We start from the raw sequence: 26,461 nt of genomic DNA, 5'->3' as shown, positions 1-26,461 counted from the left end.
GGTTTTTGATCCATTTTGCGTTTGTTGCTTTTTTTTTTTAATATGGTGTTAGTTAAAAGTCCAACTTCATTGTTTCACATAAGGATATCCAGTTTCCCCAATACCATTTGTTGAGAAAACTGCATTTTCCCATTTTAGCACCCTTGTCAAAAATTATTTGACCATATACGACAGGGTTTCATTTTGAGCTCTCAATTCTATCCCATTGGTGTATAAGTGTATTTACGACAGTACTACAATCTGATTACTGTAGCTGAGTAGTATAGGAATTTGAAACCTCCAACTTCATTCTTTTCCAAGATTGTTTTGGTTATATGGGGGTCCTTTGAAATTCCGTATGACTTTCAGGGTGAATTTTTCCATTTCTGCAACAACCATTGTTGGGATTTTCATTAAAATTCAATTAAATCTATACATTACTTTGGGTAGTATTGACATCTTAACAATATTAAGTCTTCTAATCCAGGAACACAAGATGTCTTTAATTTATGGTGTCTTTAACTTCTTTAAGAAATATTTTGTAATTTTCAATGCACAAGTCTTTCATCTCTTTGGTTTATTTATTCGTATTTTATTCTTTTTGATGCTATTGGAAATGAACTTGTTTTCTTCATGTCCTTTTCAGATTTTTTGCTGTTACAATACAGAAACTCACGTCTTTTGCACATTGATTTTGTACCCTTCCATTTGCTGAGTCCACTTATTAATTCAACATTTAGCATGGTAGAATCTTTAGGGATTTCTACATTAAGATTATATTATCTATAAACAAAGGTAATTTTATTTCTTCCTTTCCAATTTCGATGACTTTATTTCTTTTTCTTGCTTAACTGCTCTGATTAGGACTTCCAGCACTAGGCTGAATAGAAGTGACAAAGGTGAGTATCCTTGTTTTCTCCCTGATTTAGAAGAAAAGCTTTCCATCTTTCAGCAGTGAGTATGATGTTGCCTGTGAAATTTCCATAAATGGGACTTTAATATGTTGATATAGTTTCCTTCTATTCCTAGTTTGTTGAGTGTCATTAAAATGAAAGAATGCAGAACTCTGTCAAAAGTTTTTCCTGTATCTATTGAGATGATGGTGAGATTTTTTTCCTTCATTCTGTTGAAGCAATGTATTATTACACGGACTGATTTTCGTATGTTAACTGTCTTAGCATTCCAGGAATAAATCTCATTTGGTCATAGCACATGATCCTCTTAATATGCTGCTGAATCAAGTTTGCTAGTGCTTTCTGAGAATTTCTGCATAAATATTCATCAGAAATACTGGTTTATAGTTTTCTTTTCTTGTCATGCCTTGGCCTGGGTTTGTTATCACGGTAATGCTGTCCTCAGAGAATGAGTTTCAAAGTGTTTTTTTATGGTCAATTTTTTGGAAGAGTCTGGAGAGGATTGGTGTTAATTATTCTTTAAATGACTGGTAGAATTCACCTGTGAAATTCTGGTTCTGGGCTTTTTAGTTGTGATTGCTGGAAGTTTTTGCTACAGATTCATTCCCTTACAGTTATAGGTCTCTTCAGATTTTCTATTTCTTCATAATTCTTCTTAAGTTGCACATTTCCATGAATTTTTCTATTTCATCCAGGTTATCACATTTGTTGGTATAAGTTCTTCATTCCCTTTTATGGCATAATAATATTGCACTGTATGGATACACCAGATTTTATTTATTCATCAACTGATAGATATTGGAGTTGTTTGTATTTTTTGACTATAATGAATTATCCTGCTCTGAACATTAGTATACAGGTTTCTGTGTGGACATTTGCTTTTATTTCTCCTGGATATATCCTGAAGAGTAGAAGTTTTAGGTCTCACGATAACTCTATGTTTACTATTTTGAAAAAATACCAGATTTTCTTCCAAGATGGTTGTACCATTTTACAACCCTATCAGTAGTGTATGAGTCTCCCACCAGTAAGTAATGTTTTAATCTTTCAATCTCCATATTTTTCCCAACACTTAATATCTACCCTTTTTCTTATGGCCATCCTATTGTGCACTGAAGTGGAATCTCACTGTAATTCTGATTTGCATTTCCTTGATAGCCATGATATTGAACATCTGTTCAGGTGCTTACTGGTCATTCGCATTTCTTCTTTGGAAAAATGCTGCTTCGGATTTTTGTACACTTTTTAAACAGGTTGTCTTTTTATTATTTGGTTTTAAGAATTCTTTATGTGGGGCGCCTGGGTGGCTCAGTGGGTTAAGCCGCTGCCTTCGGCTCAGGTCATGATCTCAGGGTCCTGGGATCGAGTCCCGCATCGGGCTCTCTGCTCAGCAGGGAGCCTGCTTCCCTCTCTCTCTCTCTCTCTCTCTCTACCTGCCTGCCTCTCCATCTACTTGTGATTTCTCTCTGTCAAATAAAATAAATAAAAACCTTAAAAAAAAAAAAAAAGAATTCTTTATGTATTCTAGATAGAAGTTCCTTATCAAATAGACACTTTACAAATATTTTCTCCCATTCTATAAATTGTTTTTTCACTTCTTTAGTAATATCCATTGAAGCACAAAGGTTTCTAATTTTGATGAAGTTCAATATATCTACTTTTTCCTTTATTACTTCTGCTTTTGGTGTCTTAAGAAGGCTTTAGCTAATCCCAAGGTCATGAAGATTTACTCTTATATTTTCTGTAAAGAGTTTTAAGGTTTTAGCTCTTATATTTAAGTCACCTATTTATTTTGAGTTAATTATTATGTATGATGTGAGGAAGAGGCCCAATGTCATTCTTTTGCATATGGCAATCCACCTGAGCCAGAAATGATTACTGAAGTGTTGTTCTTTACCACTAAACTGTCCTGGTGTCTTCACTGAAAATCAGTTGACCACCAAAAATGTTAGTGTTTTATTCTAGACTTCCAAATCTATTCTCCTGATCTTATGTTTACCCTAAAGCCAGTACTATACAGTCTTGATCACTCTATTTTTGTAGTTAAGATCTGAAATCAGGAAGTATAAGTTCTTCTGTTTAAAGGTATTTCTTGACTGTTTTACCACTCTCGAATTTCCACATATATTTTAAAATCAGCTTGTCAGTTTCTGAAAAGAAGCCAGCTGGGATTTTGAAGAAATTGAAATGAATATACAGATCAATTTGCCATCTTAAATAATATGGAATTTGTAGCATCCATGAACAGAGACTGTCTTTCCACTTATTTAGGTTTTCTTTAATTTTTTTCAATGACATTCTGTAATTTTCAAGGTACAGACCTTAGATTTTTTTGTTGATTTATTCCTAGATACTTTATTACTTTTAAGGCTATTACAAATTGAACTGTTTTCTTTCTTCCTTTCTTTCCTTTCTTTAAAGACTTTATTTATTTACTTGACAGAGAGAGACAGGGAACACAAGTCAGGGGGCTGGGGGGAGAGGGAGAAGCAGGCTTCCCACTGAACTGGGAGCCCAACGCAGGGCTCGATCCCAGGACCCTGGGATCATGAACCGAGCCAAAGGCAGATGCTTAATGGCTGTGCCACCCAGGTGCCCCTGTACTCTTTTCTTAATTTCACTTTGGAGTCTTCATTCTTAGTGTACAAAACTACAACAGATTTTTCAGTACTGATCTTGTATTCTTCCACTCTGATGAACTCATTTATTAATTCTAAAAGTTTCTTTTTTTTTTTTTTTAAAGATTTTATTTATTTATTTGACAGAGAGAAATCACAAGTAGATGGAGAGGCAGGCAGAGAGAGAGAGAGGGAAGGAGGCTCCCTGCTGAGCAGAGAGCCCGATGCGGGACTCGATCCCAGGACCCTGAGATCATGACCTGAGCCGAAGGCAGCGGCTTAACCCACTGAGCCACCCAGGCACCCTGAACACAGCAATTATTAACACTGGTTTTTGATTATCCAGGATAACCCAGGCGCCCAGATGATTTCCTTTTTGAAACAAAATAGTATTGGGATGCCTGGGTGGCTGAGTGGGTTAAAGCCTCTGCCTTTGGCTCAGGTCATGATCCCAGGGTCCTGGAATCGAGCCCTGCATCGGGCTCTCTGCTCATTGGGAAGCCTGCTTCCTTCTCTCTCTGCCTGTCTCTCTGCCTACTTGTGATCTCCATCTGTCAAATAAATTTAAAAAAAAAAAAAAAAATTTTTTTAAACAAAATAGTATTTTATTTTCAACTTCTCAAATTTTTGTAATTTTTTTTCATCTTTAAGTAGAGCCAAGTTTTTAAAAAACTCTTTATGGTGTTACTCATATATAGTCAAATACTTGTGTTATAATAATGCAAATATTTATATTTTTATATTAGCAAATTTACTTGGTATGTGTGTTGTTTAAATTTTTCATATTTAAATAAACTTTAAGTATTTGGTTTTACTTTTTTTTAGCCTTATGAATTTTAATATGAACTATTAAAGTTCCCATACTGTCCTTCTGCTCCAGGGTAGCAATCACAATTAGTATAATGGCACAGAGCTAGATTAGAACCCAAAGACTTCAAATCTAGTTCCCTTTTCACCAAATCAGGCTGTTTCATCATGGTTCCCCAAAATTAAGATTCATTAAAAAAGGATTGTGTTATCTCATACTTATTAGAATGTCTATTATCAAAAAGTCAAGAAATAACAATTGTTGGTAAGGATGTAGAGAACAGGGTACCCTCAGGCACTGTTGGTAGGAATGTAAATTGGTACAGCCATTATGGAAAACAGTATAGAGGTTCCTGGAAAAATTAAAAATAGAAGTACTATATGATCCAACAATTCCACTTCCGGTTATTTATCCAAAAGAAATAAAACTCTAACTCAAAAAGATATATGCACCCACCACGTTCACTGCAGCATTACTCAAAATAGCCAAGACATGGAAGCAACCTAAATATCTGTCAAAAGATGAATGAGTAAAGAAAATGTATTATAAATATACGATGGAATATTCAGTCATAAAATAGAAGGAACTCTTGTCATTTGCAACAGCATGAATGGGCCCTAAGGGCACTGTACTAAGAAGTCAAATAGAGAAAGACAAATATTGTATGATCTCACTTATATGCAAAATCCAAAACAAAAAACAAGAATTAAAAAAATATATATATAGAGAGAGAGATACAGAGTACAGACTGGTGGCTACCAGAGGCAGGAAATAGGAGGTAGCAAAATGAGCAAAAGGGGCCAAAAGGTATAAATTTCCAATAATAAAATAAATAAGTCATGAGGATGTAATACACATTATGGTTACTATAGTTAAAAATACTGTATCGACAGCTGAAAGTTACTAGGAGAGATCTTAGAAGTTCTCATCACACACACACAAAAAAAATATTCTATGTGTACACACACACACACAAAAATCCAGAACGTTAACTGGATTTATTGCAGTGCTCATTTCACAGTATATGTAATACTAAATCCTTATGTTAAATATTATATGTATGTTAATATAATCCTTGTATTAGTTAAAATCAATTATATCTCAATAATTTTGAAAGAGAATTTTATGCTGACATAAATTATATCCCATGATTATATCCCTGACATACTATACTATATTTAACTAATACTTGGCATCTGAATATAACTTCTCATGTAGTAAAATACTTTTTCTTATTTATCATGATTCCAATAATTATGAACAGGATTATGGTGGAGGGAAAAGAAGATGAGGAAGCAAATATATGAAATTCTATGATTTGTAAAATACAGTGCTAGGCATTGTGGGGGAGACAAAACAAAACAAAAAACAAAGTACTCAAGGGAATTTATAATATAGTAAGGAAAATAACTTACAGCCATATATATAATACAAGGAAAACTATGAATGCTTTTATGTTCAAAGATAACGTCTTTTAAAAAGTCATTTAGAGTATGGACAGGATATAGTAACTAGAGCTGACTTAGACATCCAGCAATCAGTTATTCATAGTATCTTCTTCCATGGCCTAACCAGTGAGCTAACCAGTAAGGGTTATAATAATGAATAAAACAGATATGATTCCCATCCTCATGTGGAGTAAACAAGTAACAAATCAGTTATTTGGAAAAGTTATTTAGAAAAAAATAAGCCTTTTAAGTGGCACGTGTCTACATAAAATAGAAAGTGGTCCAGTTAGGCCTCACTGATAAATAAAGTAACATTCAGTCTGAGACCCAGAGGATGAGAAGCCAGCCTTCCAAATGGTGTGTGCACAGGTGTGTGTGCAGGCGTGCATGCGTATACACGCATGTGTGATGAGGGTGAAGTGTAAGCCCAGAAAGCTACACATGGAAAGACTTCTAAGACAGAGAAGCACATTGGCATATTTGACAACTCAAAACACCCATATGACTGAAGCTTGGTGGAAAACCAGAAAAACGGCAGAGATGAGGCATGGGGCATGATCCCAAAGATCAAAGAAGCAGGAGGTCCAGAGTACGTTGGAGGAAGAACAAATATATTAATTTGACTACATGAGGAGGTTAATGGAAAACAACATTACACACAACCCTCATGTATAAGATCTTAATTTATATTATATTAGAATAGAATAAAATAGAATAGAAATAATGTAAGAGAAATAATGTTTCCCTTTAACAGATGAAGAGGTCAGAGGCTCAGAAGGGCTAAGAACTTGCTCATAAGCAAAGTGATGAATTCCAGACATTGAAGCACAAGTCACACCTTTCTACTACATAAAGGAATAAAAAAAATAAGGTGAAAAGTACAAACTGGATTAACAATCAAGCTAAGGAATATGGGTATTATCATGGACAAAAACAGTCCCCAATTAAAAAGATGATTCTAATTATCTTCATAGTACGTACAGAATACTGACAAAAGAAGTTCCTTTCTACAAAATTACCGTGTATTATGTCAATCACTTTGATACTGTTCCCCAGAAGAGTAAGTGTGGGTGTGTGCACACACATATGCATCTGTGTAAGTTGGGGATGGAAGGGGGCTAAATACCATGTTCAATCAGAACGTACCTATTTTATTCTTTCTCTTTGAAAACTACAGATTATAATTGAGTCATTTTTGGTTCCGACATCTTACTCTGAAGATCCAAAACCTAGCAGAAGTACAATCTTTTACTCACCATATTCCTTATAACTACTTTAATAATCATGCTAATTTCTTTTTAGCTTTTCTACTAAATATCAAGCATATGCCACTATAGTTTATTAAAGTCAATTTCAGATAAGATTTTGGCCTCCACACCTTCAGAAATAACATGTTTACCATAAAGTTTCCTTATATGTTAAGGCATGATATTAAAAAAATGTAAGGTAAATATATTCTATACTACTATAAATTATTTTTCAACATCTAAGAAAAGCAGACTAAAAATTACACATTTATGTTCAAAAAACAACTACTACTACTGACAAATATGCTTTTTTGTTTACTAAGGTGACTCAAAAACTACTGAAGTAAATTAATTCTTCAGCTCAACCACATTTAAAATTAGAGTATGACATTAACACAATAGTTTTATGTACCCAGTAATTACTCAACTGATCAATACCTATGACAAAATCTCCAAGTTAGCAACATCATGCATATGCAGAACTGGTTATGTAAATATGTATGCATACCTTTATCCTTCTTAAAATCCAAAGCATCTTCTTTATCAGTCACTATTTCCTTCATATTGATAATACTCTGATGGGTAAGCTGCCGGAGAATTTTAATTTCTCGAATTGCTGTAATTGGAAAGCCTTCCTTTTCATTATCTAGACGTACTTTCTTTAGGGCTACCATTTCTCCTATAAAAATTAAGTAAAATCAAGTTAATCAGATGATAAAACGAAATGACATTTTTCTTAATTTTAACTTTATTTTAATTCATAATGCCTGTTCCTACCTCTTGAAATTACAATGTTTATAGTACAAGAAATTAAATATCTGGTTAGATAAAAGTATAAAATATTTACCCAAATTGTGGAATACTATACGACTGTTAAAAAGGATGGGGCTAGGTACATAAGTACTGTTATTTTGGCTCTCCAAGATATATTAAGTTAAAAAAAAGCAGATGATGTGATGAACAGTAGATGTATCACAATACGAATTTTAAAAAGTGAAGGAGGGGTGAATAAATTTACCCAATATGGTTATACATGCATAAAATCTCTGAACAGAAATTCTGTACATTATGAAGGTAAGAAAATAAGCTCAGACCTATTAACTTGTACAAGGCTGCCCAGGTGACTAGCAGTGAAACTGGGATTCAAAATCTGAATCAGCTATCTCAAAAGTATTTCTTTCCCACTATACTAAATGGCTTCACAATTCAGATACCAATGAGTTCTGATCAGGGAAGATCTAACTATTAAATAGAACACACAAACACATACCCCTTATAAGAAAAAGTTCACTATCATTCCACTTCTTTGGAGAAAAAAGGAATTCTGTACTTAAATATTTTCCAAAAGGTCATTTATAACATTTATGCTTTTAATTATCAAAACTTCCTTGATTCTTTTTGACAGAAGTCTAAAATGTACGATTCCTTGTTTAATAAACGGCTCCTAGAAGTTATAATTTAATCTTTTTGATAATACGGAATCATTATAAATATTATTACCCTATGTTATAATTGCCCTCCAGAGTTTTCTTATACTAAATGGCTTCAAATAACTCTGCTATTTTAATCTACTGGTTTATTTTAACAAGAAATTATAAGTAAAGATTAAGTACAGGCTCTACCCATTACTTGCTAAAATACATAGCCTCTAACATAGTTACTTTTTTACTCTGCTGCAAAAACTTTTAAAACTTTCTCTCAGGTTCCTGATTATGTTCTAGAAGATTAGGCTGCTAAATCTAGCCTCCAAACAAAGGGTAACTTCAAAAGAAGAATATTTTGGGTAAAATAAAAAGTGTTACATAAGACTTAATACAACAAAATGTACTACTAAGTTGGTCAAGATACTTTTGTTCCCTGATTACTAATAACATAAGAATTTATTCACAATTAAAGAAATCGAAATCCTACCATACTACACATCACAAATACTAAAAAACTTTAAAAATATTTACATACCCACTTAGAGGTATTCATACCTTACATTAAGCGCACACATAAAACAAAAAAGACGAAACAAAAGCATAATAAATTCAAATTTAACTTAAAAAAACCCTTCAAATTACACATTTGAGGAGAAAAACAAATTAAGTACATTCCATAGATCTAGAGATCCACAGCAGCTGACATACTTACCAGTGTCTTTATCCCGGGCCTTGTAAACTTGTCCATAGGTACCTTCTCCAATAATTCCAATGATATCAAATTTATCCACGCAGCGCTTTCCCCAGTCAATATCTTTTTCTTTGATTTCACCATAGCGAGGCCCACATATTCTATCAAATATAGTTCTGAAGTTTTTATATGCAATCAAGCAAACTGAATAAACTGTTTAATACTTAATACCCACCCTCCCCCAATCTTAAATCCTTTATTTCCCTCCACCCTCGAACACTTGTGATCATGTAAGACAAGTAACACTGTAATTTGCTATTATAAATTATCACGAAAGTCAAGGCATCATTTCTCCATACCAGCTCTTTTTCTATAGACAAACAAGCTGAGAAAAAGAAGTAAAGCTTGTATGAAGAACTTTCAAAAATATAACGCAATTTTCAATAAATGGATAAAACCAACACTAATACAAAGAGTCAACGTTCTCTAACCAACCTCCAGAGGTTTTTCTTTTCATCTATTATATATATATATATATATATATATATATATATATATATGTCACTCATTTTTCAAGAACAAGTTTAATAATGAATATTATTACCAAAAATTCTAACTATAAAGCTTATTGACAAATTTAAACTTATGGCCCTTAAAAATGAAAACACAAGAAGGATTTTTAGTCCAAGAAAGTACAAAAGTATTACTATAATCAACTCTCAGTAATCCACCCTGTGTATGTGTTTCTGTGTGTCATATATATATATGACAAATATTTGACATTCTTAAAAAAAAATAGGTTATTTTGTAGTCTCTCAATATTCTGGTATGTAACAGAAATTCACTAAAGGAATAAAGCTACAAAACTCAGAATTTTAAAAGTTTTCTAGTTTTCTACTCTATACTAGGAAATCCCATCATACTCTCGCTAGGCACCTGAACGGCAATTCTAAAATCAGATCTAACTCAAGTTCTTACTCACACTTTCACACTTTCCCTTGATTAAGTAGAAATAATAAAAAAAAAGAATCAGTGTTCTCCCCCTTTAACTGATAAACAGGTTTCAAGGGAAAGAGTTGGTTCTAGGCACTTACTTGAAGCTAATTTAGGATACAGATTTCAAACCTTCTTCCACTCCACCTCTTGCAGAATGAAAAATACATTTAGTTAGGGGAGCAAATGGAGCTAAAAAGCAAAGGAAAACACAGCAGCTTGCCCATTACTAATTTTGTTTGGGCTCACTGAATGCTGACTTCCATCTTCTCCAATTTCAGTGTTTTAAATTATTTAAGTATCTTAATTATAGAAATTATCTTTAACATATAGTAACCCAAGAAATTAATACATTACAAACTGTGAGAGAAAATTAAATCTGGTTTTATTAGTCATTTTGAATAGGAATGCAGGGAATTATGAAATGTTTTTAAAACTCTAGAATTTATTCATATACTTAAGTTTAAAGAATAAATACACTTTTTATTATTTTAAATCTTAATTTTTTGTTTTATGATTTTATGATGACCCAGAATCATTTCTGGCCAATGTAAGAGCAGGCGGAAAGCAAGCACATACTTAGGCCTCCTTTTACTATGTAACTGTGTTGCTGTTTTCTTCTCCTCTGGACTCTTCGAGAGATCATCCCCTCCTGGTAGCTCTGGGGGCAGTGGTAAATCAGCAAGTAAACATCGGAGTTTCTTCTCTACTTCCTTTTTAACTGCTTTTACCGAAATATTTCCACGTAAGCTAAAAGAGAAAGGAGTCACACAAATAAAACCCAAACATCTGAGAAATAAAAACACAGCCACATCTCACACTTAAATAGCAATGGCAAAATACTGAACTAAGTTTCTTTACTTTCCAGCTAAAATAATGTACTATATTCAATTACAAAATATAAAATTGGGGGGTAAAAATGATACAGAATTAGAGAAACACTAAGGAAATCTGAACAAGGTGTGAAGTTTAGTTACGATAATGTACTGATATGTGTTCACTGATTGTAACAAAGGTACCATACTAATATAAGATGTTAATAATGAAGAAACTAACTACAGGGTATATGGGGACTTTCTGTAGTACCATAATGTTTACGCAAATCTAGCACTGTTCAAAAAAAGTATACTTTTAAAGATGATACAGAATTACTATAAAATTGTATATTAATACCAAAAAAAGTCAACTTGCCATGCTTCACTGAAAAATTGAATAGTTTTGTGATTGCGTTTTGTTTGACACTATTAGAGAGACATAAAGAGGTTTTCTAAGAAATAACACTACATGCTATTATTTATCTTACCCATTTAAATAACCACAAACAACTAGTCTAGCTTTGCCCCTTTATAGGGTTACTTTTCTTAAACTAGACAATAATTCTTTTAAAATTTTTTAAGGTTCTAGCTTACTGATGTTACAGGTAAAAATTTAAGTTCAGTTAGTTCTGTACTTTTTTGAATGCATAAAATATATCTTAATTAGGTAATTTAAGTATACTAAACCTCCCAGTTACTAAAAAAATCTCTTTAATAGTAAGATATTTCTTGAAAGAGAATCTTATTTTAGTAGAATTTGGACTTCCCACAGTTTCATATCAGTTATGAGTCCCATAATGAAAAAGTTTAGTGAGACTACAATACTGGGGTCACAAATTACCAATACATTAGCAAAGTAAATCATTTTAACTTCTCTTATTCATTCTGAACATTAATATTGTTGTACAAATGCATGATTTAATACCATCTGATAAAAACCATTTACCAATAACTATAACAAAACTGTGCCTTTTCTTCGTAACTTTGTGTTACTCACTAGAAGGGTTTTTTTTTTTTAAGATCTCATTTATTTATTTGAGAAAGAGAAAGGGGAAAGAGAGCGAGTGTGCTAGTGTCAGAGAACAACTAAGCAGGGGCAGGGCATTGGGAAAGGGAAAAAGAGAACCCAGAGCACACTCCGCACTGAACATGGACCCCACTGAGGGTTGGATCCTACCACCCAAGATAATGACCTGAGCCAAAATAAAGAGTCAGAGGCTTAATTGACTGAGCCACCCAGGCACCCCAGAAGTTCTTTAACAGAGAAAATATGCTCAAAAGGAAATTGGTTTGTAGTTTTATTTTTAAAATAACGGTATGGGAGCACCTGGGTGGCTCAGTGGGTTAAGCAACTCTTTTTTTTTTTTTTTTTTTTTTTTGAAGATTTTATTTACTTATTTGACACTCAGAGATCACAAGCAGACAGAGAGGCAGGCAGAGAGAAAGGAGGAAGCAGGCTCTCCGCTGAGCAGAGAGGGCGATGTGGAGCTTGATCCCAGGACCCTGGGATCATGACCTGAGCCGAAGGCAGAGGCTTTAACCCACTGAGCCACTCAGGAGCCCCAAACAACTGACTCTTAATCTTAACTGATTCAGGTCATGATCTCAGGGTAGTGAGACTGAGCCATGAGGCTCCATGCTTAGCAGGGAGCTTGTGCAAGATTTTCCCTCTTCTTCTGCCCTGCCCTACCCCACCCAATGCTGTGCCAAGTGTGTTCTCTCTCTCTCTCTCTCTCTCTCAAAAATAAATAAATAAATAATAATATCACACAGCCCACTTTTCAGTACTAATGTTTTGTCCAATTTGCACATTGATTTCATGCTTCTATGTGCTAGGTATTAGGTAAGGCACTGGTGTTTAACAGCAAAGACAATAAACAGATTAAGATAGAACTCCTCTCAGAAAGGAGCTTGGATGGTCATTGGGAGAACACAGTCAAATAAGCAGCAGGATAAAGTACTACACAAAGGGCTTCCTAGAGTAATGCTGCTGAAGGGTAGCTAAATCAGGACTGAAAAACAGTAAAAGCTTCCTTCTAAAAAAGATACCACATGAACTGTACCTGAAAATAAACCTATCTCTAAGAATTTACTTAGAAAACTATAGTTTCTTAACTTGTAAGGTTTTAGTCAAGAATTCTCATTAGGCTGAATATTCAAATGAACATTTCTAGAAGGTAAAACTAAAAATCTTAATTTTACTTACAATTTAAAATTTAAGAGACTGCCTATATTGATATATATTATTACATGAACTACCAAATTCAGCAAGGCTTCCAGACTTCAGAGAAATGAAATACTAACTTTCCAAGAGTAACACTGTATAATTAAAAATATCATTATTTTAACTGAGTACTTGTAATAACCAAATAGGGAGTATGATTTTTATTTTTTTAAAGATTATTTATTTATTTATTTGACAGAAAGGTCACAGGTAGGCAGAGTGGCAGAAAGAGACAGAGAGGGGGAAGCAGTTTCCCCGCCAAGCAGAGAGCCTGATTCGGGACTTGATCCCAGAACCCTGGAACCATGACCTGAGCCGAAGGCTGAGGCTTAAACCCACTGAGCCACCCAGGTGCCCCAGGAGTGTGATTTTTAAAAGTCCCCATGTGTTCTAGCAACAAAAACAATAAAGTACCTCAACAAGAAATATATAAGATCAAAAGAAGAAAATTAAAAGATAGGGCTGATGAACCTAAAACTGGATCTGAATGAACAGAAAGAAACCATGTTTTGGGGGCACCTGGGTGGCTCAGTGGGTTAAAGCCTCTGCCTTCGGCTCAGGTCATGGTCCCAGGGTTCTGGGATCAAGTCCTGAATCGGGCTCTCTGCTTGGCGGGGAACCTGCTTCCCCCTCTCTGTCTCTGCCTGCCTCTCTGCCTACCTGTGATCTCTATCTGTCCGATAAATAAGTAAAATCTTAAAAAAAAAAAAAAAAAAAGAAAGAAACCATGTTTTTGTATGGAAAATTGTAATATGGTAAAGCTGTCAGTCTCCAAATTAATCTACATTTGGTTGAGTCCCAAACAATTTAAAGTGACTTGACAAGCAGACTGACTATAAAATCTGTCAAGAATAAAGGCAAAAAATCTGCCAAAAAAACTTCTGAAAAAGAGTAATTAAGTGCAATTTGCCCTGTCGTGTGGTCAACCTATTTTAAAAGATTGCAAACCAGAAGCCCAAGACTGGTTAAAGTCAAGGGTATGTATTATGGTCTACCCAACGTTTTATAAAAAAACTATGAATTTAAATTGCCAATATTTTTAAATCAGAAGATTCAGATTTCAGGCTTCCTTCAAAAAAAAAAAAAAGTACCAAAAGCTCTAGCAACACTGGGCCCTAAATTAGGTGGGCTTCAGCAACACTGAAGCGGAGACTGAATGGCAGAGCTATTCGCTAATTAGTAATTCACTCCACCCTTCACTTTTGTACTAGCTGCCTATCCCTACAGCAGAAACTCGAGTCTGAGAACCAATGTATCATGCCTAACGAAGTTAAAACAAATAAGTACTGGCAAAGAAATAATAAAACATCTTAATAGAAAAGAGTCCAGAAACACAGGTATCCATAATAGTTTTTATATATGGCACCACAAATTATGGATTTTTCAGTAAATGTTGTTAGAAACAACTGGATCTATCAGTCTACATGGGAGATGGGGGAGAGCATCTTTCTTCTTCATGTAATAAACAAAAAAAAAAATTTGTGTGACTTGATTTAATCTTTTTAGCTTTATAAACCCGTAAGATATAAAGAAAAAATTATTAAATCCGACAATATTTTAAAATGAAAATAGCCAAGGGACACCTGGGTGGCTCAGTTGGTTAAGCAGCTGCCTTCGGCTCAGGTGATGATCCCAGCGTCCAGGGGATCGAGTCCCACATCGGGCTCCTTGCTCAGCAGGGAGCCTGCTTCTCCCTCTGCCTCTGCCTCTGCCTCCCATTCTGTCTGCCTGTGCTCGCTCTCTCCCCCTCTCTCTCTCTGATAAATAAATAAAATCTTAAAAAAAAAATGAAAATAGCCAAAACCAAAACAAATATATGTCAAAAACAAGCAAAAAGACTCTGATAAGCAAAGATCAAGATCCTAAACATAAGGGGCACCTACAACTCAATTAGAAAAAGGAAAACACGTTAAGGAAAAGTTAGCATGAGATATGCACAAATAGTTCACTGGAAAAAATAAATACCCAACAAGTATTCAGAAAGTTGCTATATCTCAATAATCAGAAAAATGCAAAATTAAATAATTCCATATTTTAAGGACTAACAAATTGGTAACAGTCTTATTAAAGTACAATTTGAGGGAGGCAGCTGGGTGGCTGAGTTCGTTAAAGGCTGCCTTCAGCTCCCAGGGTCCTGAGATCAAGCCCCACGTTGGGTTCCCTTCTCAGTGGGGTGTCTGCTTCTCCCTCTCTCTATGCCCCTCCACCCCCTGCTCTCTCTCAAGTAAATAAAATCTTTAAAAAATAATAAAAATTTAAAAATAAATGTATATACTTTAACCTGGTAACTATCCACAAAAATTGCTCTTGTACACATAAAATAAAATACAGTTTGGTAACAAAAAATTATAAATCTACATATCCCTTAATCAATAGCTGAGTAGTAAATAAGAGCATGATTTATCCATTCTTTTTTTTTTTTTTTAAGATTTTATTTATTTATTTGACAGAGAGAGAAATCACAAGTAGGCAAAACAGCAGGCGGGGAATAGGGGGTTCGATCCCAGGACCCTGAGATCATGACCTGAGCCAAATGCAGGGGCTTAACCCACCGAGCCACTGAGGCACCCCCATAATTTATCCATTCTTATAGATAGGAATATTAAACCTATCTATATAGGTGAAATAAATTTAAATAAAATAAATTAAACCTATCTATAGCTATCTATCTATATATATATATTGACACGGAAAGATCTCTAATACATTAATGAAAAAAAAACAAGTCAAGGAGTATTATGCATAGTATGATCCTAATTGTTTTAAAAAATCAATTTATTATATGAAAGCATACAGTTTAACAGTCTACCTTGTGATTTTCAGAGAATAATAAATTCCAGGTCTGCAAGAGAAGCAAAGTTAAAAGCAAGCCTAAAAGATACTATCTGGCCGGAAAGTACTCAAAAATAAATAGGTCACGTCAAAAGGACAAATAAGTCAGCTTAAAGGAGTTCCCACTGACATTCAGAGCATCAAAAAGAGTGACTAGTGTTGAATTGACCTTTGGCCACACCAATTAGTAGTAGTATCCATGAAATATACAGACACCTTCAAAGAAAGAAGAGCAAAGACGCAATAGAAGAGAAAAGCAGAAGAGACAGAGAAGAAGGTGGGTCAGAATATTTTTTTAGGGGCGCCTCAGTGGCTCGTTCGTTAAGCATCTGCCTTCGGCTCAGGCCACAATCCTGGGATCAAGCCCCACATCAGGCTCCCTGCTAGGGAGGAAGCCTGCTTCTCCTTCCACTCCTCCTGCTTGTGTTCCCTCTCTCACTGTCTCTGTCAAATAAATAAGTAAAATATTTTTAAAAAAATTTTTAATGATAAGCATGACATGTACCGTCACCCCATTAAAAACAGATGCACAAAGAATACCCTCCTTAAGCACTCACTTGTATATATGTTGAGTTCTTGAAGAAACCACCAGTAAAAATTTACTTCCAAAGCATATATGAAGAATAAAGTAGAAAATGAGTCTCACTGGCCCAGAATTACTGGATTTTTTTTTCCTTAAGATTTTATTTGTTTATTTAAGATAGAGAGAGCACAAATGGCAGGGGGTGGGGAGCTGGCAGGAAGGGACAAGCAGACTCCCACCAAGTGGGGTGCCTGATTCAGGCTCAATCCCAGGACCCCAAGATCATGACCTGAGCCAAAGTCAGATGTTTGACTGAGCCACCCAGGCGCCCTCAGAATTACTGGATTCTTCGCAACTGGGATTATTCACTCACTAATGAAGTGACTCAGTTCTATATTCATGCCTCCCTGTGATGGAGAGCCCATTCCCAGACTCATCCAAATTATAAATCACTACTCTGTTATGAACCTTCAGTGCTCCTAGAGAACAGTCAAACCTGTAGGTACCATAATTAGAGTGATATAATTGGTGAATACCTGATTATATTGGATGAGATCTCTTGGCAAATTTTTGATTACAGAAAAAAGACATCACAGAGGGCATGAAACACAGGAATTATGATTTCTTTTTTGTTTTAAATTCTAAAATTTTCATAATGCCAGCCAAAGTGAGCACTTGAAAGACCTACCCACACAACATTTTCATCCACTTTTCAAATTCTATAAAGATGTCAGCTAGAACTGCTCACATAGCTGTTTTTTTAAAAGAAAATGAGAGAACAGCTTTAATTTCTCCATAAAAATAAAAATGAAAATGAAAAATGTTAAGTGGTATAACAGACAGATATTACACAGCAGCATAATGCTTCTATCCTAGCATACATTTCAGAGATATTCTTAGAACTGCATTTACCTTACACTCAACTCACTCGTATCTTTATCTTCTAAAAAATAAAAATGTTTCAAAATTTAAAAAAACCTCACACCCCCAATATTCACATAGAAATCTGTAAACACGTTAAAGGAAAACAAACACATTATGGGTTTCCTGCAACATATAATTAATCTCCAATCGCAAAAAAATTGAAAGGTTCAAGGAAAGTCTAAAAAACTATAAACTCATAATGTACCCAGAGTGATAAATTTGTAAGACTGCTGAAGAAACCTAGAAATAACCAATACACCTGCTTCATACCACCCAAGGTAGAGTCTCTCATAAACTGTCACGTTTCTGACAGGGTCATTAAGGAACACTAAGCTAAAGAAAGCACACTATGCACATTTCCAATTCCCAAGCTGACATATATGTTGTATCCCAAGGCGAGAGCAAATTCTTCCTGGAATTCTTAAACTATAATTCTGTCACCCTACAAGCAATGTGCTTCATTTATAATAAAGACAGCTTATGGCTTTTTTATATAACCTTTCTATCTGGGGGGTCAGACAGCTTCTCACTTCAAACTTTTCTTTCAACTGCTGGTGACAACACTCTCTGGCACTTACCTGTCAGTGTCCTTATCTTCAGGCAGCATGGGAGGCAAAGGTAACGGTGGTAATGTAGAGGTCACTAAAGCCACATGGTGCTCCTTCTCCTTGGCTCCTAAGCTTGGTGTAAGTGGTTTGGTTTTCTCTTTAAGAGATACTGGTTCGTCCTTTGTAGCAGCAGATTTACTCTCCTTCCCAACTACAACTGCTTTCTTGGTGGCTTTATCTACAATCAAGTTATTGTCCACCTTTGTTACCTGAAGAGGTGGCTTTGTTTTTGCCTTGTCATTTTTTAAAGTTCCACCACTTGAGGGAGAAGGTGCATGCTCAGTTTTCAGTTTCTTCACATCCTTCACGTGGTTGGTTTGTGACGCACCAGCCCCGGTCTCCACGCTCCCCTTTGTAGGTGTAGAAGTGTTAGAAGCTTTGGCAGCTTTGGCAGCGGCCTCAGCAGCCTTCGCTGCCTCTGCAGCCCTCGCTGCCTCTGCAGCCCGGGCTTTTTTATTCTTGTTCAACTCGGCTGCCAGGCTACTCTTCAGAGTTAGTGTGCTAGGAGAAATGCTAGAATGACGACTTCTGGATCTAGACAATCTGTGCCTGCTACGAGATCTTGAATGCCTAGATGAATATGGGCTTCTGCTTCGGGATTTGGCAGAACGTCTGGTGGAAAATAATGAAGATATAGTCAGTAATTCAGAAGAGGTGAGTTCTAAATTTATAAAAACTGCGAACTGAAGCCTGTGAAATCAAACAGAAATTTATTTAATTTCAAAATCGTAATATATTTTGATTATATTGATCTTGGTCTAGCCTATGAATGCTCAGAGGTGAGACTGGATGAAAGTAGATCTCTGTGAGAAGAAATACTGTAAGGTTAGGAGAGAAAGTGTGACAAGACATCCCCGCTGTCTTGGAAAACAGAAGTATACAACAAGGACACAGCAATGGTGGCAGCAGCTGGGTCAAGTCTGACCAATCACTCAATAGGGAGACCACCTCTACACCTAAAAAGCATCCTTGCCCACAAGCTCAGAAGTCAGCAGTGCTCTGTCCAAAACAAGAGTGAAAAAGATAAATGCCTATCATGAGAGAGTAAATACAGTCTCTAAATTTTGGAAACTATTTAATACTGACTATGTAATTCACTTCCCCCAAACTATTGGAAAACACAAAACCTATCATCTATTTAGAAGTATGGTGGCAACCAAAGTTCCTGTAAAACAAATGCAGCACGGCGCCCCGTGAAAGGAAGCTGAAGTTTTCAAATCAATACCTTATCAAAACTAAAAACAAATACTCACCAGACAAAGGCACTATGATAGCACTTTCACATGTCTGCCATGTCTCATTTTAATTGCTCACATCAACCCCAGTGAAGTATCTACAGTTTACAGATTAGAAATTTAATCTAAAATACCATGTAACCTAAAATCAATCCCATACTTATCAGTAAATGTACTAGTAATTATCTTACTACCACTACCCTCTTCCTCTAATACTCTTCTGCCCAACTCTGTGCCCAAGAAGGCTAACCTTAACAGACATATCTTCTGGGTTTCAGTGTTACCTGTCACTGGAAGGTCAGAAGGTAGAGAAATGCTGGGTTATTTCTTCCCAGCACCCTCCCTCCTTTTGGTCACATTTTCTGACAGAAGCTTTGTCACCCGACCACCATGGCTCCTCTGTCAGGCAACCCTTTCTCCACAACTCTCCCCAGGCTCTAATAACACTGTATTTTCCCTGTCCCTTGAAGCTTCCTTCTGTAACTTATAGAAAACATCCCTTGTGGGTTCCCTTAATCCACCCCTACCTCTGCAGTCCTTCACTGAAGTCTCTTGCACCATCTCAGTTAGATTCGTTTCCTTCTAGAACCTTGCCTGATCTAGTTGTATGCCATCTTAAACCCAGACCTTCTGACTGGAAAGTACATAGGTCAACACGATACACAAATTAATACACTGTGGAGGAGATAGCTCCTGCAGACATTTTGTAGAAGTTACATGGAGAGGGTAAATAAAGGAACAAAACTCCTAAAAACCCATAATTAAAATGCACACAGAGGAAAGGAAGGACTGGAAATTTTGTTTATATTTGACATTAAAAGAGCATGGAAGAAAATACTGAGAAACATTTTACAATTCTAGTATGAAAACGAAATGATATTTAGGTTTAAGATAAACTCAAATACAAACTGAACTTTGCCCTCATTTTTTCAAAAAGATTTCAAAATGTACTAAGGGCTAATTACTCTTCAGCACTGAGGTACTTTATACATAGTGTTTATATAACATTATTTTAGATTAATGAGAACAGTTTAGAAAACATTCAAATCTAACACTTATCATTAAATACTCATTAAAATTACCAATGAGCTTACAAGTATTTGTGGAAATGCAAGGAAATGTTTTGTTAAATAGACAACTTTAGTATAAGAACCAATAATGTCATAACATGAAATACTCAGCCACATTTTTTAATTTTCTCTCCCTTCAGACCCTTAGATCTCAAAACAAGTCTGACCATGCTTCTAGAGCAGAAAGGTAGAGCAGGAGGAGAGCAAAGAGACTATCATTTCATCAGAGGTAATAGCACAGAACTTTGTTAAATTAACTTTCCTACACTAACAAGATTCTGGTCACCAAATTCATACAGACACATAAATTATATTTAACTGAGAGATTCATGGCCACTAAGTTTCACCTAAGAAAAGAGAGACAAATATATCAGGTAAAATCCCAACATAATTAACACCTTTGACCTACTAAATTATTTTTTACTGGAGAGAATCTAGATAAGCATTATCAGCGAAGACTTAAAAAACAAACCATAACCTCCATTCCTCTCCAATTTCTCTCTGTTTCTCTTTAAAAGTTCCTTAACTTTTTAACTTCATGTCCTAGTAAACATGCATTCTTTCACAAAGTACGTATTTACTAATAAATGTCAATGATATATTTAATGTTCATAACATGTTTTGGGAACCCAAAATTAAATATAATCACAAAATCCAAATTTAGGTAATTTTTACTAATGACCTAACTTCAGCCATACAAAGTTAGGAGGGTAAGAAAATGCATCTCTGAGACTATATAATGAATTACATCATGAAGTTTTAGTAAAAGAACTGAAATGGATGGTAGAAAACAAGTCCTTTTTTTTTTTTTTTTAAGATTTTATTTATTTGACACAGATGGAGGGCATGAGCAAGAGTGGGGAGAGACAGAGGGAGAGGGACAAGCAGACTCTGTACTGAGGCACAGAGCCCAATTTGGGGCTCAATCTCACAACCCCAGATCATGAACTGAACCAAAACCAAGAGTCAATTCCTTAACCAACTGAGCCATCCAGGAGCCCTGCAAGTCCGATTTTTCTTCTTTCTAAAAAAAGTTTTTTTTCTAATTATTTCTATACTACAGAATCTGCAGTGAATATGTATTAGCTGTTTGTCTGTTATTAATGGGTTTTTTTTAAGCTTTTTTTTTTTTTTAAGATTTTATTTATTTGTGAGAGAGAGAGAGATCGCATAAGAAGAGGGAGCAACAGGCAAAGGGAGGATCAAGCTCCCCACTGAGCAGGGAGCTTGATATGAGACTTGATCCCAGGACGCTGGGATCATGACCTGAGCTGAAGGCAGACACTCAACCGACTTTGCCACCCAGGCATCCCAATGTTTTCAAGAGATGACAGTATCTCTTTAGGAAGAGAACTTTCTATGTTTCTAATGTTTCCAAATTCATGTAACACAAAGCAGAACCACAACAGAAACTCAGTATCCTGAAACTCAACTGGTTAAGTTTGCTGTTGATTAGGTTAGTGTTCCTTAGAAAGGAGAGCATAGTGTACTATTCACTCAACTGTATCACACAATCTCTCCAAGAGTTCAGGTCTCCTGAAATGGTGCATAATTAGCAAACACTGATTCTTAATAATTTTACTATAATAAGATCTAATCCCTTATTATATAAAACAACAGTGAACAGTGCTATCCAAAAGGACTTTCTGGGGATGCCTGGGTGGCTCAGTAGGTTAAGCCGCTGCCTTTGGCTTGGGTCATGATCCCAGGATCCTGGGATCAAGTCCCACATCCGTCTCTCCTTGACCTGTAAGAAGCCTGCTTCTCTCTCTGCCTCTGCCTGCCACTCTGCCTGCTTGTGAGCTCGCGTGCTCGCTTGCTCTCTCGTTCTCTCTCTCTCTCTGACAAATAAATGAATAAACAAAATCTAAAAAAAGAAACCCAACAACTTTCTGAAATGATAGTGTTCTATACATGTTGTGTCTGATACAGTAGCCACTATTTTCAACATTTTTTAAGCCTAATTTTTCTACCCTGCTTATTTCTTTTCTTTCTAGTATGGGAATTTAGTATATGATAAAGAGTATTTTAATTTTGTTTTGAGAAAGAGAGAAAGAACAAGTACATAACCAGGGGGAAGGGAGGAGAGGAGAGGGAAAGAGAAAATCTTAAGCAGGCTCCAAGCCCAGTGTGAGCCCTTGAACTGAAATCAAAAATCAGACACCCAAAGGACTGAGGCCATCCAGGCACTCTTCCCTGCTTCTTTTACATGCTAATAGCAGTTGTACCCATTTGAAAAACTTGTTGATTACCCTCCCCAAAAGGATATAAAAACCACTTCCCATACAAGCATCATCCAAAATACTACATCTACAAAATGAAGGATAAAAATCACATAATCACAAAAGCATTTAACAAAATTCAGCATCCTTTAATGACAAAAACTAAACAAACTGAGTATAGAAAGAATATACTTCAACATAATAAAGGCCATTTAAAATAAGCCCACAGCTAATATTGTACACTCAGTGATGAAAGCTGAAAGCTTTTCCTCTAAAGATACCCACTCTTACCACTTTTACTCAACATAATACTGGAAGGCCTAACCTGAGCAATTAGGCAAAATAAATAAATAAATGATTTTTTTAAAAAGATTATTTATTTGACAGAGAGAGAGAGAGAGACAGCAAGACAGGGAATACAAGCAGGGGGAGTGGGAGAGGTAGAAGCAGACATCCCCCCAAGCAGGGAGCCCAATGTGGGGCTTGATCCCAGGATCCTGGAATCATGACCCAAGCCGAAGGCAGATGCTTAACTGCCTGAGCCACCCAGGTGTCCCCCAAAATCTTCTTTTTAAAACATAAGAAACCGCAGCACACCTAGGTGGCTAGTCGGTTAAGTGTCAAACTCTTGATTTTACCTCAGGTCGCCAACTCAGGGTCCTGGGATTGAGCCCTGCAACAACTCCTCTATCCGTGGGGAGACTGCCTGAGGATTTCTCTCCCTCTCCCCTCAGGGGTGTGTGTGTGTGTGTGTGTGTGTGTGTGTGCGCGCGTGTGCACATATGCTCTCTCCCTCTAATATAAATAAATAAATCTTTAAAAAAGAAAATAAAAGCATCAAAATCAGAAAGAGGTAAAATTTTCTGTTTGTAGAAAACCCTTCCAAAGATACCACTAGGAGGATGTTAGAACTAATAAATTTAATAAAGTTGCAGGATATAAAATCAACAGTTGACCCCGGACCAATACAGGAGTTAGGAGAGCCCGAGGCCTCCTGTACAGTTGAAAATCGACCTTTAACTTTTGACTTCCCCAAAACTTAACTACCAGGCCTTCTGTTGACCTGATCCCTTAGCAGTAACATAACAGTCAGTTACTTTATATTTTGTATATTATATGCATTATATACTGTATTCTTTTTTAAAAGCTAGAAAAAAGAAAATGTTATTTAAAAAATCATAAAGAAGGGTGCCTGGATGGCTCAGCTGGTTAAGTGACTGCCTTAGCTCAGGTCATGATACTGAAGTCCCAGGATCAAGTCCAGAATCGGGCTCCCTGCTTAGCAGGGAGTCTGCTTCTCCCTCTCACCCTCCCCCTTCTCATGCTCTCTTTCTCTAATAAATAAAATCTTAAAAATAAATAAATAAATAAATAACCATAAAAAAGAAGAAATACATTTACAGTACTATCTATTGAAAAAAAAAATTCCATGTATAAGTGGGCCCACACTGTTCAAACCTGTGTTCTCCAAGAGTCAATTGTGTATCTTTTTTTTTTTTTGGTTAAGATTTTATTTATTTATTTGACAGAGAGAGAGAGGTCACAAGTAGGCAGAGAGGCAGGCAGAGAGAGGGGGGGGGAAGCACGCTCCCCACTGAGCAGAGAGCCTGATGCATGGCTCTATCCCAGGATCCTGAGACCATGACCTGAGACAAAGGCAGAGGCTTAACTCAGTGAGCCACCCATGTGCCCCAACTGTGTTTCTATAGACTAACAACAAAGAGCTGAAAAGAGAAAGAAAATAAATTTATTTATAACAGCATCAAAATGAATAAAATACTTAGGAATAAATTTAATCAAGTAAATGAAAGAAACAGATTAAAGAAATTGAAGAAGGCACAAATAAATGGAAAGATATTCAGGGCTAATGAAATGTAAGAATTACTATTGTTAAGCTGTCCATACTACACAAAACCATCTACAGAGTCTATGTAATGCCTATTAAATTTCCAATGGCATTTTTCACAGAAACAGAAACCCTAAAATACATACGGAACCACAAAGACCCAGAACAGCCAAAGCAATTGTAAAAGAAAAGCAAATTTAGAGACATCACACTTCCTGATTTCAAGCTGTATTACAAAGCTATAGGCCATAGTAATCAAAATAGTATGGTATTGGCACTGGGAAAAAAAAAAAAGACAAATCAATGAAACACAGTAAAGGGCCCAGAAATTAATCCACATATATATGGTCAATTAATTTTCAACAAAATAGGCAAGAATATACAATGTGGAAAAGATACTCTCTTCATAAATGGTGTTGGGAAAACTGGATGGCCACATGCAAAAAATAAAAACAAAACAAAACAAAAATGAAAGAAAGAAAGAAAAGAAATTGGACCCCTATCTTATACCATACACAAAAATCAACTCAAAATGGATTAAAGACTAAACTTAAGACCTGAAACCATAAAACTCGTAGAAGAAAACACAGGGGATAAACTCCTTGACATGGGTTTTGGCAATGGTTTTCATATTTGACACCAACAAAACAAAGCAAAAATAAAAGAATGGGACTACATTAAACTAAAATAACTATGCTCTGCAAAGGAAACCATCAATAAAATGAAAAGGCAAGCTATGAATGGGAGAAAATATTTGCAAACCACAAAGAAGTCGTGTAACTCAAACAGGGAAAACAAAACAAAACAAAACACCCAATTAAAAAGTGGACAAAGGGCCTGAACAGGTATTTTTGTGCAAAGAAGACATCCAAACAGCTAACAAGTATCTGAAAAGGCACCGAATATCACTAATCATCAGTGAAATGAAATTCAAAACTACAACGATATCACCACACCTGCTAGGATATCTATCATCAAAAAGATAAGCAATAACAAATGCTGGTGAGGGTGTAGAGAAAAAAGAACCCTTGTACACTGCTGGTGAGAATGTAAACTAATACAGTATTATGAAAAATAATATTGAGAGATTACTCTAGAAGTTAAAAATAGAACTACCAAGTGATCCAGATATCCCACTTCGGAGTATATAAGTCAAAGGAAATAAAAGTATTACTTCAAAGAGATACTTGTACTCTCCTGTTCATTGCAGCACTATTCACAATAGCAAGGTACAAAAACAACCCAAGTGTCCATCAACAGATGAATGTATAAACAAAATGTGGTGTGTATACATGTCTCTGTGATGGAATACAATACAGGCTTTAAAAGGAAGGAAATTCTGCCATTTAGAACAACACAAATGAGCCTAAAAAGCTTTATGCCTTGTGAAATAAGCCAGAGAAAGACAAATATGGCACGGCACGGTATCACTTATGTGTGGAATCTTAAAAGAGTCAAACTCGGAGAATAAAGGGTGATTTCCAGGAGCTAAGAGGGAAGGGAAAAAAGGAGAAGCTGGTAAAAGGATACAAACTTTCAGTTAGAAGATTAATGAAGTATGAGGATCTAATGTGTAACATGATGACTACAGTTGATAATACTGCATAATTGAAATTAAAAAAAAAAAAAAGAAGAAGAACTCTAGCCACACAAAAAAATAAATGTATGAGATGATGGATGCATTACTTAACTTGATTATGGCAATCCTTTCACAATATATACATGTATCAAATCATCAAAGTGATACTTTAAATATATTAATTTTGTCAATTATATCTTTTTTTTAAAAGATTTTATTTATTTATTTGACAAAGAGAAATTACAAGTACACTGAGAGGCAGGCAGAGAGAGAGAGAAGGAAGCAGGCTCCCTGCTGAGCAGAGAGCCCGATGCGGGACTCCATCCCAGGACCCTGAGATCATGACCTGAGCCGAAGGCAGCGGCTTAACCCACTGAGCCACCCAGGCGCCCTGTCAATTATATCTTTTTAAAAAAAGATTTATTTATTTATTTGGGAACAGGAGAGCATGGGGGGGAGGG

General features: G+C 35.7%; 1 protein-coding gene across 2 annotated transcripts in view; it reads right to left on the bottom strand.

The window, feature by feature from the left end:
• CDK13 (cyclin dependent kinase 13) overlaps positions 1-26,461 on the bottom strand; it is a 121,865-nt gene that overhangs the window by 73,912 nt on the left and 21,492 nt on the right. For both annotated transcript variants that reach the window (XM_059170559.1, XM_059170561.1), the window contains exons 2-5: positions 18,019-18,660; positions 10,702-10,872; positions 9,151-9,290; positions 7,523-7,693 (exon numbers count right to left, since the gene is read on the bottom strand). In XM_059170559.1, coding sequence (XP_059026542.1) covers positions 7,523-7,693; positions 9,151-9,290; positions 10,702-10,872; positions 18,019-18,660 — 1,124 coding nt within the window. The remainder of the gene's footprint in view (positions 1-7,522; positions 7,694-9,150; positions 9,291-10,701; positions 10,873-18,018; positions 18,661-26,461) is intronic.

Source organism: Mustela lutreola, chromosome 4, assembly GCF_030435805.1.
Source record: "Mustela lutreola isolate mMusLut2 chromosome 4, mMusLut2.pri, whole genome shotgun sequence".
In the NCBI taxonomy this organism is placed as follows: Eukaryota; Metazoa; Chordata; class Mammalia; order Carnivora; family Mustelidae; genus Mustela; species Mustela lutreola.
This window is presented reverse-complemented; position numbering and strand designations above follow the sequence as displayed.